Genomic DNA, 13197 nt, shown 5'->3' on the forward strand with positions numbered 1-13197 from the left:
GGTTCAGTGTACTGCGGCAGTCAAAAAAGCAAACAATGTTGGGAATTATTAGAAAGGGAATGGTGAATAAAACGGAAAATGTCATAATGCCTCTGTATAGCTCCATGGTGAGACCGCACCTTTAATACTGTGTACAATTCTGGTCGCCGCATCTCAAACAGATATAATTACGATGGAGAAGGTACAGAGAAGGGCGACCAAAATGATAAGGAGAATGGAACAGCTCCCCTATAAGGAAAAACTAAAGAGGTTAGGACTTTTCAGCTTGGAGAAGAGACGGCTGAGGGGGGATATGATAGAGGTGTTTAAAATCATGAGCGGTCTAGAACGAGTAGATGTGAATCAGTTATTTACTCTTTCAGATAATAGACTAGGGGGCTCTTCATGAAGTTAGCATGTGGCACATTTAAAACTAATCAGAGAGAGTTCTTTTTCACTCAACGCACAATTAAACCCTAGAATTTGTTGCCAGAGGATGTGGTTAGTCAGTTAGTATAGCTGTGTTTAAAAAAGGAGTGGATAAATTCTTTTGTAAGAGAAGTTCATTACCTGCTATTAATTAAGTTGACTTAGAAAATAGCCACTGCCATTTCTAGCAACAGTAGCATGGAATAGACTTAGTTTGTGGGCACTTACCAGGTTCTTATGGCCTGGATTGGCCACTGTTGGAAACAGGATGCTGGGCTTGATGGACCCTTGGTCTGACCCAGTATGGCATGTTCTTATGTTCTTAATGCTCTTCCATTCTAATTCCATATTTAAACCAAAGGATTAACTGTTTGCAAGTTATAAATCCAGTGTTGCTCTTTAATTGGTAACTCTTACTCTGTGATGCTTCCTCTCCAAGATATTTGTACCTGATTGATAATGAACCAGGTAAATTTCTCAGACCCAAGATTTTGTTGCAGGCAGTGAAAAACTCGAGGAATTTCCATCTTACTTGTTTGTATACAACTGTGGTTTTCAGTTAGTTTAATTTGCCACATATAATAAATTACATGGACATTTTAAAACATGAATTCATGTTCATCTGCAGTGGGAACATTTGTTCTATAATCAGATGTGTGAAACTATGAACACCTATAGTGTAAGGGCACATAGTACACTGGCCACATTTTTTTATAACCATGTGTTTTACTACTTCATCTGAAATAACTAGCTATGTGATGAATATGAACTGCGAGAAATTAATAATTGAATCTCAAAATGTGACTAATATTAAAACTAAGTGATGTTGTTTAATTTAATTATTGATATAGAGATAAGACCTCAGTTTTGGCAAGAGATCTGAATTAACAGAAACTTCTGATGGCCAATTGGTCCAATCATCGGTCTTATAATCTCTAATTTTAATTTTGTTAGTTTTAATAAAAAAATTCTTTTATTATTCGTTACCACGATACCAACTTTACAAATTACTTTATTATTTTTAAAATTTTTACTAAAATTAATGTCTATTGGTGCTAGTGAAGCAACATTGTAAGTTTCAAAAGTTGATTATTTTTGTTTTGCTTTAATGTTAAACTTGGTTCATAAATTTTGAACACTGTTTCCTAAATATTGATGAAATTGATGCTAGTCACTCTTGATAAATGGCATTGATATTTGATTGCCTATAAATTGAATTACTTAATAAAGTGACAACACATTCACTCAGTTCAACGACTGACTGAATAATACTGATTGATTGGACTGACACGTCTCAAAAGGATAACATGGTGTAGCTGTTCAACAACTTAGTAACATTGATGAACCAAAGTAGCAAGTCATTCACTTAGCCAAACAATTAACTGTGTTATGCTGATGGACCCAATCGTCTCAAAAAAAGTAACAAAATGTTAATGTTCAGCAATTTTGTAGCAGTTTGTCAGATTCTTAATGTCTCTGTGTGAATGTACCACAATGTTGACTCATGCAACTGTATGAAACTAGTCCAATGACATGATATCTCAAAATTGATATAAAATTCTCTGCAGCCAAATATATAATGCAGGTTAAGCAATCAAATTTCCAGTCTTGTAATTGAAAATGGGACGAACGGTGTCATTCACATTGTCTCTCATATGATTTTATATCCCGACAAAATTATTTAACCGGCAGAACACTTATCTGAAGTTTGATGAATTTGGTGATCTCAAGCGTTGCAGATTATTCATTTACTTGGTTCTGCCGTAACTGAGACCCAAAGGTCTAACAACCGCCGCCAACGCGGCCGGCGTTTCGCAAAACACGCTGCTTCAGGGCGGACTAATTTGTAAAGAGAGACTTCTTCTACTGTGGTCGGGCTCAGACTGAAATTGTTTTGAAAAATGGCCGCGTTAGATTTAAGCTAATGATTGGCTTAAAAAGTCACCAATGGGTGTTCTTAGTTACAAGCTGCCAACATACTGACGTTGTGCTATGCTATCAATGCCATACGTATCGTTGCAATGTAACGCTTACTGCTAGTCAATAAAGATCTTAAATGTTGAACTCAATTACATCCGTCATACTTCCTTTACTTAAATATGGAGTGGATTAACATACTTAGCCATGATTTTATAACTGAAAATAAAAATAATTTAATGAATAAGGCTATTCCATTCTATTTTAGAATTCAAACCATCTGGTTCTTCGGATTTTAATTTGAAAATCCATTCTTGTTCTTTTTTGTATAATAACCTCTCTCTATCACCTCCTCTTATGTCTCGTTTGATATGTTCCAAAACAAACCATCTCAGCTCTTTAATATCATGGTTTTCCTGCATGCAATGCATTACTATTGGAGCGGATGTCTTTTTATTCTTCAAACAGCTTTTGTGTTCACCTATCCTCAATTTGAATGATCTCATTGTTTGTCCCACGTAAATTTTGTTACATGGACATTTTATGATGTATATTACATGATCTGTCTGACACGTAGTAAAGTTGTTCATTTTGTACCTGTATTGAGTATGTGTACATATATATTCCTTGATTTCTAATGTTTGGTCACAAATTTTGCAGTGGCCACATTTGAAATGACCCAATGGTGTAGTGCCATCAATTGTTTGAGGATGTTCAATGTCTTTCAACATAGACGGACTTAAAATTTCCTTCAAATTTTGTGATCTTGAGTAAACTGCTCGGAATTCCACATTTTGCATGCCCGGTATCATTTTAATCAAAAACCAATGATGACGCATGGCTTGTACGATCTTACGTGACCAAGGTGAGTATCGAGTTACACATGTAATTGTGTTCTCATCTTGAGACTTTGATTGTGGTGTAAGTAGCGCATCCCGATCGTAATACAATACACGTTTGAATCCTGTTTTAATACACTTATTGGGATAGCCTCTATTCTTCAGATCCAATTTGAGCTTTTCTGATTGTTGTCTGTATAATACTGTATTGGAACAGTTCCGTTTGTATCTCAAAAATTGTGAAAAAGGGAGACTGTTTTTCAATGGCATAGGATGTGCACTATCAAAGTGCAACATGGTGTTACGATCAGTGGGTTTTTTAAATACACTGGTGATAATTTCGCCATCTTCCATTTTTCTCAATGAAACATCCAGAGAAGAAATTTCAACAAAATTGTAATTTAATACAAACTAATTGATTCAGGCAAACAGGCAGGCAAACAGGCATGGCTAAGTATGTTAATCCACTCCATATTTAAGTAAAGGAAGTATGACGGATGTAATTGAGTTCAACATTTAAGATCTTTATTGACTAGCAGTAAGCGTTACATTGCAACGATACGTATGGCATTGATAGCATAGCACAACGTCAGTACGTTGGCAGCTTGTAACTAAGAACACCCATTGGTGACTTTTTAAGCCAATCATTAGCTTAAATCTAGCGCGGCCATTTTTGAAAACAATTTCAGTCTGAGCCCGACCACAGTAGAAGAAGTCTCTCTTTACAAATTAGTCCGCCCTGAAGCAGCGTGTTTTGCGAAACGCCGGCCGCGTTGGCGGCGGTTGTTAGACCTTTGGGTCTCAGTTACGGCAGAACCAAGTAAAAGAATAATCTGCAACGCTTGAGATCACCAAATTCATCAAACTTCAGATAAGTGTTCTGCCGGTTAAATAATTTTGTCGAGATATAAAATCATATGAGAGACAATGTGAATGACACCGTTCGTCCCATTTTCAATTACAAGACTGGAAATTTGATTGCTTAACCTGCATTATATATTTGGCTGCAGAGAATTTTATATCAATTTTGAGATATCATGTCATTGGACTAGTTTCATACAGTTGCATGAGTCAACATTGTGGTACATTCACACAGAGACATTAAGAATCTGACAAACTGCTACAAAATTGCTGAACATTAACATTTTGTTACTTTTTTTGAGACGATCGGGTCCATCAGCATAACACAGTTAATTGTTTGGCTAAGTGAATGACTTGCTACTTTGGTTCATCAATGTTACTAAGTTGTTGAACAGCTACACAATGTTATCCTTTTGAGACGTGTCAGTCCAATCAATCAGTATTATTCAGTCAGTTGTTGAACTGAGTGAATGTGTTGTCACTTTATTAAGTAATTCAATTTATAGGCAATCAAATATCAATGCCATTTATCAAGAGTGACTAGCATCAATTTCATCAATATTTAGGAAACAGTGTTCAAAATTTATGAACCAAGTTTAACATTAAAGCAAAACAAAAATAATCAACTTTTGAAACTTACAATGTTGCTTCACTAGCACCAATAGACATTAATTTTAGTAAAAAATTTAAAAATAATAAAGTAATTTGTAAAGTTGGTATCGTGGTAACGCATAATAAAAGAATTTTTTATTAAAACTAACAAAATTAAAATTAGAGATTATAAGACCGATGATTGGACCAATTGGCCATCAGAAGTTTCTGTTAATTCAGATCTCTTGCCAAAACTGAGGTCTTATCTCTATATCAATAATTAAATTAAACAACATCACTTAGTTTTAATATTAGTCACATTTTGAGATTCAATTATTAATTTCTCGCAGTTCATATTCATCACATAGCTAGTTATTTCATTTGTTTTGATTGTATACTAGTTATATCCCAATTTTTGGTTATTACTACTTCATCTGCCAATACCATCATATCACTAATGTTGTGGACCATAGCAAAAACTTCCTGTGGAAAGCTTTGCCACATGGAATGAGACTTTAATATGTGCTAGTTTTGATTATTTGTGTTTTATCTCTGCTGCTTGCAAAGAAAATGGAAGCTCACGTGCTATTCATTCAATCTTCAGTTTTTTATAGGTATGTTTTATCAACTGTTTGTGATTTTAATATGGTTCTCTTTTAAATGCTCTACATACTTCCCTTAATGGATAACCTTTTCTTGGAATTTTGCCTTCATCTCTATAATCTTAAGCATATATTCATTTATGGTGGAACCAAAGGGGGATGACAACTTCAAAACTGCAATACGTTATTGCATTCAGTTTGCTTTCTATATATTGTAGTAGAAAATCCAAAAGGTTTGATTAATGAATCCATGAAAATGATATAGTTTTTCCAAAGTGCCAGGCTAAATAAGAAACATTAAAATCCTGCTGTCCTTGGAGAACACTTTATAGGTCAACAGTATTGCTTTATCCAATATATATATAGTTAAGTTTTCTGCTAGTGATGAACTGTTTCATAACATTGGATGTTTACAACTATTTCCCCAATATAGTCTATTTCTACTACATTAATTCTTTTTTCTGTTTCAGTTTTCGTACTAGCAAAGGTGTTGGGTATTCTGCTCATTTTGTTGGCAATTGTTTGATAGTCACTTCACTGAAATCAAAAGGCAAAGGATTTCAGCACTGTGTAAAGTATGATTTCCAACCACGAAAGGTTAGTAAACAACTTTGAAAAATATTCCTGCAATACGACAGTACATAGAATTATAAGTAAGAAAATAAGAATTGCCAGTGTTACATTGTGAGTAGGTTACAACAGCTTTTCAGGATAGATAATTTTTTATTTCTGTGGTACAGTAAAAGATTTCTTCTCAAGAACAGGTACATGTGAGTGATATTTGATTTTCATAACCATATTGTTATATCTGGTTTTTAATATAATGTAAAATATAACATTCAGCTTAATGTGAAATTTCATTTAAAGTTAGTTTCAGATTTTTCTGAATTTTATATCCAAGATAGTATATTACTGTATCACATTGTTATTTCAGGATGGATCCTGCACAAAAATTTGAGATTTTCTAATTCACTAGTCTGCATTGCTAGTGTGTTATTTTTGAGTGAGGATGATGGTCTCTTGTGAAAATGAAAATCTTTTGAAGAGATACCATATCTTATTTTCTCCAAGGCCAAGAAGGATGAATCAGCCATGTGTATAGGCGATGTCATCTGACAGTGCTGACAGAGAACATTTCTTAAAAAGCTGTAGAAATGTCTAAAGGCTTTTAAAGGCATACACTGAGCTTCCCACATAACCACTACCACATGGGGACCCCCCAGTCCTTTTTTGTCTGTGGATGACACTAGATGAATTTCCTTTTCCTGAGAAGAAATTTTTCTTCAGCTTTTTGATTTGGCCTACTTAGCTGTTCCTAGTCTTTCTTTATAACTGGCTATTGCTTGAATTGCATGCACTATTTGAGCCTAGAGCATGATGTTTCTGGCTGTGGCATCTACTGAAAGATGTTGCCCAGGACTATCAAGCTTCAAAGATTGCATCTACTTGATACCTTCCATGAGACTTTAGGCTGATGCCCTCTTATCAACACCTAAGATCCCTAGAACCACACAGACCACTGGTAATCCATCATTACAGAAGGATCAAGCATCTTCATTGAAGTCAGAATCTAAGAAGTGGCTCAGGTTCATTGAGCCTTCCTGCTCTTCCCACCAGAGTCAAGTTCAGATAAGAGGAGACTTGACAGCATCGCGTGGAGGCACCAAAGCATAAGCTTCAATCTTCGGTTCACGAGATTGAGAGGGATTGCAAATTTGGATGTACCCTCCCAGGTGGCTTCATTATGAGACTCAGATACATTGGTCTCCAAGGATGCATACCATAACCATCAGTACATCTTCCTTTGTTACCCAAAAGGATATTTCCTCTATTACTGTGATCCCTCCAGTTTTGTACTCATTAATTTTTGCGAGGAAATTGGACAAGAAAATCCTTGAGCTTCTCTTTCGACACCTTAGAGAATTGCCTCTCGACTGTCAAATATCCTTTTCTAGATATGTTCTCCATATCTGAACACAGTTCTCAAGGTTGGAGTCTTATGAGAGACTTGTAAAAAGGTAATATTACTTCACTTTTTGTACTATTTGTTTTCCCAATTGCTTTGTCACGCTGTCTGCATACCTTGAGGTCATCATAAATAGCAGTCCCCAGATCTCTTGGTGATTGCTAGCTCCTCAACCTGACCACCCTTACTTTCTTCAGCTCACTTAAATCCTTGAGGGATTTCATCAGCTGACATCTTTCATATTGGATATTGTTCATAGGCTGACAATCATAGACTGGAATTTGTCACATTCCTATTAAATAGAGATCAGAACTTGGGTGGAAGCATCCTGTGTACAATGACTAGCTTCAACAAGGATCCCAGAGGTATTAGCAGGGAATGAGTCAGCATTCAACAATCAAGGGTGCTTCTGCTTAGATTTTTCCTCATTGATTGCAATTGGAAGTTGCCAATTTAGCTATTGCAATTCTGCTTTTAAGGACTAAATTTGACAGTAAATTATGGACTACAGTGACAAAAAAAATCCATAAAAACTATTCTCTAAACACCCCCTTAAATTCATTTTACTGTAATCCTATGTGCTTGTTCCAGTATCATAAAAGTACTGTCTTATAAACTTATTTTCTTTAAGATCAGTTGTCCTTCAGCTGTGGATATCTTTCTACAAAGCTCTGTTATCAAGTCTAGCAAAGTCCACAGCCTTAAGCAAATCTTAGCTAAACTTCCAGAGAAAAATATATACAGTTGTGCTAATAAGTTTACATACCTATGGCAGAATTTGTAAGATATGTAGCATTTTAAGAAAACATGAGTGCTCAGACAAAACATGTTTGTTATTTTTAATGTGTTTCAAATTAAAACTTTTCTGTATCACAGACCAGCACAATCATTAAATAAACCATAGCAATAACGTAAATAATAAAATGGTCCTGTTCAAAAGTTTATGTAAATTTGAATGTTTGGGCTGATAATATACACTTAAGTTGACACACACAGGTTGAGATGGCAATGAAGGATAGGTATCCACACCTGCGCCTTGTTTGATTGTAATTAGTGTCTGTGTATAAATAGTCAATGAGTTTCTTAGCTTTTGAGAAACCCTTGTGCATTTCATCAAGGTCTGCACTGTCTTTGGTTACTGAAGCATGGGGAAAGCAAAAGAACTGTCAAAGGATATGCGAACAAAGGCAGTTCAACTTTATAAATCATGAAAAAGAAATACAAATATATCCAAAGATTTGAAAATGCCAATCAGAACTTTTTAAACTCTGATCAAGAAGTGGAAAATTATGGGTTCTGTTAATAATACCAAGGTAGACCAAGAAAGATTTCAGACATTACAGCCAAGAAAATTTGTCAGGATGCAAAGAAAAACCCACAAGCAATTTCTACTGAAATATAGGCTTCTCTGAAACAAAGTGGTATGGGTGTTTCAGCTTGCACAGAAAGTGATACTTGAACAAAAATGGGCTGCATGGTAGAGTTGCCAGAAAAAACCCATTGCTGTACCAACGCCACAAGACAGCATACTTACAATACACCAAACAGCACCTAGAGAAGCCTCAAAAATTCTGGAACAAAATAATTTGGAGTGATGAGACCAAAATTGAACTTTATGGTCACAACCATAAACAATATGAAGAGCAGCACACCATCCCTACTGTGAAACATGGAGATGGATCTCTGCTCTTTTGGGGGGGGTGTGAGCTATGGTGGCACAAGGAATTTAGTTAAAATTGATGGCAGGATGAATGCAGCATCTTATCAGAAAATTTTGGAGGGGAATTTGCATTCATCAGCCAGGAAGCTGTACATGGTGCGCACTTGGACTTTCCAACATGACAGTGAAATGAAATATAAGACCAAGTCAACCCTTCAGTGGGTGCAGCAGAAGAAAGTGAAGATTCTGGCATGGTCATCATAATCTCTTGACCTCAACACCATTGAGCCACCTTGGGGAGAACTCAAACATGTAGACAACTAAAGAATTTACAGGATCTGTGGCTTTTTGCCAAGAAGAATGGGCAACTTGACCACATGAGAAAATAAAGGGCCTCATTCACAAGTATCACAAAAGATTGCAAGCCATTATTGATGCAAAAGAGGGCTATAAATGATATCAAGAACTAAGGGTATGCAAACTTTTGAATAGGAGCATTATATTATTTCCTTTATTGCTATTCTTTGATGCATTAAACTTTAATTTGAAACATTAAAAATGAAACATGTTTTGCCTGATCACTCATGTTTTTTAAATTGCTACACATCTTACAGATTCTGCCAGGGGTATGTAAACTTATGAGCACAACTGTATATAAAGATAAATACTGAATACTTAGAATTTCAGAAAAATAGCCAAAGATATCTGCAGTACTGCTCTGTCAATTTGGGTTTCCAGATTGAGTTTTCTCTACCGATAAGTAGGACTGAATTAACCATTACATGTGAGTGATGTCATTTGACCGCACCAAATGGACCTCTCTCTCCTAGCTAATAGAACTTCTGCTTTACTGAGCATGTGTGTGAATTCCCTCTCAGGCATTGCCTCATGAGCCCCCTCCATCGTTTTTCATCCGAGCACTAGCATGGATGTATATCTCTATCATTCTGTTTTTTTCTGTGAAAACTTGATAACATTTTTTCTCACAGGACAAGCAGGATGGTAGTCCTCACATATGGGTGACATCACAGGATGGAGCCCTGTACGGAAAACTTTTCTGTCAAAGTTTCTACAAAGCTTTGACTGACACTGGCACACTGAGTGAACCACAGATGTCTCCCTCAGTCTCGTCATATAGCTAAAAGCGCAAGTGAAACTAAAATAAAAGTAATAACGTATACATACCCAACTCCGCGGGGTGGCGGGTGGGTTTCGTGAGGACTAACATCCTGCTGTCCTGTGAGAACAGCTGTTACAGGTAAGCAACACTTGCTTTCTTTAAAGTTGTCTTACAGCCCTCTAAATAGCACTTTTATCAGTTTATTGTAAAGCCTTTTATGCTGCATTTCGTGTTCCATGTAAACCGATGTGATGTTCCCAACGAATGTTGGTCTATAAAAAACGTTAAATAAGTAAATAAAACTTTTCAGTGCTACCAAAAAAAAAAAAAAAGTAATAAAGAATTACTTCACTATGTCCACTAAAACGAAACCCATGGTGAATGGGTTCAAGGACTGTATTTGTGGTAGGGGAATGTCCATTATTGATGGTCCATGACCAGGCCAACAGTTAGGATTAACGTCCCTATGTACCTATAGATTAAAGGCGTGAAAAATAGAGGAACTCTGTAAGTCTCTCTGAAGTCATATAGTCCTCCTTCTGGAGTGCTGCCTCATCTGTCTCCCCAAGAATTGAGTTGAGCAAGAGCATCTCAAAGTTATTTTCCCCATTGGCAGAACAGGCTGAATCTTCGGGGTTGAGTAAGAAAAAGTATGTGTTGAAGAGGTGACATTCTGAGGAGCCACTGAAATTTCTGAATTGCAAAATGCACTGAGTGCTGTCGACGTATGGTGCATCAGCACCGTTGGTGCCTTTGATGCACGGTGCATCGGAACATGAAATGCATTGGTCTCAATACCTTTACCATTAGGACAGGTTGCTTCATTGTAGGTGCATAGTGCTAAAGTACTTCCAACATAGCTATAAGCTAGCCTGCACAGAACTTTGACAAGGGCAGAGAAAGATATGGTACATCAATCCCACCAGTGACATCTTACACAAATACGATTTGAACAAGGACTATGCCTGGAGACTCCAGATTCTGTTTGCTGTTTGGTACCACTCTGTTGGGTTCAGGCCCAGCCAAACAAATGCCCAACACTGCAGCAGAATAATGATGATGTGCTCATGGGGATCCCCTTCATGGGTACATGAGAAGAACTGCGGTGACATGGTGATACCATTCTGCTTCCCATGGCACATAAGTGAAACTGCAGCGGTGCAGTGAAGACCTATCTGTGAGGGCTTCACCCACTGCGGGCTGACGAGGACCATGGCAGCCTGGTAAAGACCGGCCTGCAAGGGTACCACCACCTGTGGGCTCAAGATGACTGTGATGTGTTAGGCCACAGGAGGTGAGGGAGGCAGGCTGTGAAAGAGAAGGTAGGAGGACTGGGTATGCCTTATTCTCACAGGACAGGCAGGACGGTAGTTCTCACATGTGGGTGACATCATCAGGATGGAGCCCAATCACGGAAAACTTTTGTCAAAGTTTCTAGAACTTTGACTGGCACCACTGAGCATGCTCAGCATGGCACCAACCCTGCATGCAGCAGGGGTCCCCCTTCAGTCTCTTTTTTCCACACAGCAGTAGCCTTGCGAATTCTGGAGCTCTGTGAGTTTACCTCACAAAATGTTCTCATGGAATTCAAACTTTAAAATTAACAAATTTTTTTCCCTATCCTGGGGTCCCCCATCAACCACCGACCATTGTTGACGTCTGTAAGTTTATTCCCATTGCTTTCCGGTCAGTTCCAGGTATTTTTTCCTCCATGGTAACCAACGGTCACCGACCGCCCTGCTGTTTTTCTTTCAAACATCATGGCTATGGGATTCCGCAAGTGCCCCGAGTGCCCAAGAACCATGTCCATCACAGACCCGCATGACGTGTGCGTTCTGTGTCTTGGACCCGTTCATGATGTGCAACAGTGTACAAGCTGTTCACAATTGACTCCAAAAGGCCGCAGGGCCACTTGGAGCAGATGGAACTCCTTTTTAAGGTATCTCCATCAACTTCGAAGAAACCGTCATTGAGTCAAAATCCTCTGGCTTTGAAGACTCCATCGCCACCGAAGCCTAAGCGGCAAAAATACACCGGTAATGTTCCTTCCCCTTCCTCTTCCCGGTCCAAAGCATAGACTTCCTCTTCCTAGATGCCTGAAAAACAACGGACTGACCATCGAGAGAAGCATAGACACCGTCATCTACAAAGTGTCTCCTCCGATGCCGGAACTGGGAGGCCATCGACAGAGCCACCAAAAAAAAAAAGTCCTGAGGAGACGAGGCCCCATCCCCGTCTGGTCTCGGGACACCGGGGCGTTCCCCACCAATATTTTTAGATGCACTCACCACAACAACAGAACACGTAGGGGGGAGACTATCCTTGTTTCATCCCCAATGGTCCAAAATTACCACGGACCAATGGGTGTTGAGTATAATCTCGAAAGGCAATAGGCTACGATTCAGCTCTTTTCCAACACTCCCCCATGTCATTCACCCCAGAACTCCTCAGGTTCAAATTCCCTCTCTAATGAAGGAAATAACACTGCTCCTACAGCAAAAGGCAATCCGGCCAGTGCCTTTCCCTCAAAGGGAACATTGTTTCTATTCCCAATACTTCCTCATCCCCAAAAAATCAGGAGGCCTGCACCCCAACCTGGATCTTCGAGCACTCAACAAAAATCTAGCAAAAGAAAAATTCAAAATCTCTCAAAACAGTCCTCCTGTTCATTCAAGCAAATGACTGGATGTCCTTGCTAGATCTAAAAGACGCTTACACTCACATTCCGATTCTCAAGAGTTTCTGGCATTACCTCTGTTTTCAAGTTGCAAATCATCACTACCAGTACAAGGTCCTTCCCTTTGGTCTCTCCTCTGCCCCAAGAGTCTTCACAAAATGTCTTGCTGTTGTTGTGGCACACTTACGCAAACAGGGGATAAACATATTTCCTTACTTAGACGATTAGCTGATTGTATCTTCCAATGCTCAACTCCTACAAAACCAGGTGGAGCGCACACTCCTCTGTCTGGAAAACCTGGGTTGGATAATAAACTACGAAAAATTCCAGCTCCATCCCTCTCAAAACATTCAATTCATTGGGGCAATAATTCGAACCCCAATCACCAGAGCCTTTCTACCTCCAGACAGAATCCAAACCTTGCGGTTCCTTTCTCAATCTCTCCTATGCCAGAAGGTGGTTCCTGTTCGTCACATATTAGTGCTATTGGGACATATGGCCGCAGCGATTCATGTGGTTCAAAACACTCGTCTCCATGTACGACATCTCCAATGGG

General features: G+C 38.3%; 1 protein-coding gene across 3 annotated transcripts in view; it reads left to right on the top strand.

The window, feature by feature from the left end:
• NBEA (neurobeachin) overlaps nt 1–13197 on the top strand; it is a 2460099-nt gene that overhangs the window by 175601 nt on the left and 2271301 nt on the right. For all 3 annotated transcript variants that reach the window (XM_029602688.1, XM_029602690.1, XM_029602689.1), the window contains exon 6: nt 5689–5815. In XM_029602688.1, the coding sequence (XP_029458548.1) occupies nt 5689–5815 (127 nt within the window). The remainder of the gene's footprint in view (nt 1–5688; nt 5816–13197) is intronic.

The sequence above is a fragment of the Rhinatrema bivittatum genome, chromosome 5 (assembly GCF_901001135.1).
Source record: "Rhinatrema bivittatum chromosome 5, aRhiBiv1.1, whole genome shotgun sequence".
In the NCBI taxonomy this organism is placed as follows: domain Eukaryota; kingdom Metazoa; phylum Chordata; class Amphibia; order Gymnophiona; family Rhinatrematidae; genus Rhinatrema; species Rhinatrema bivittatum.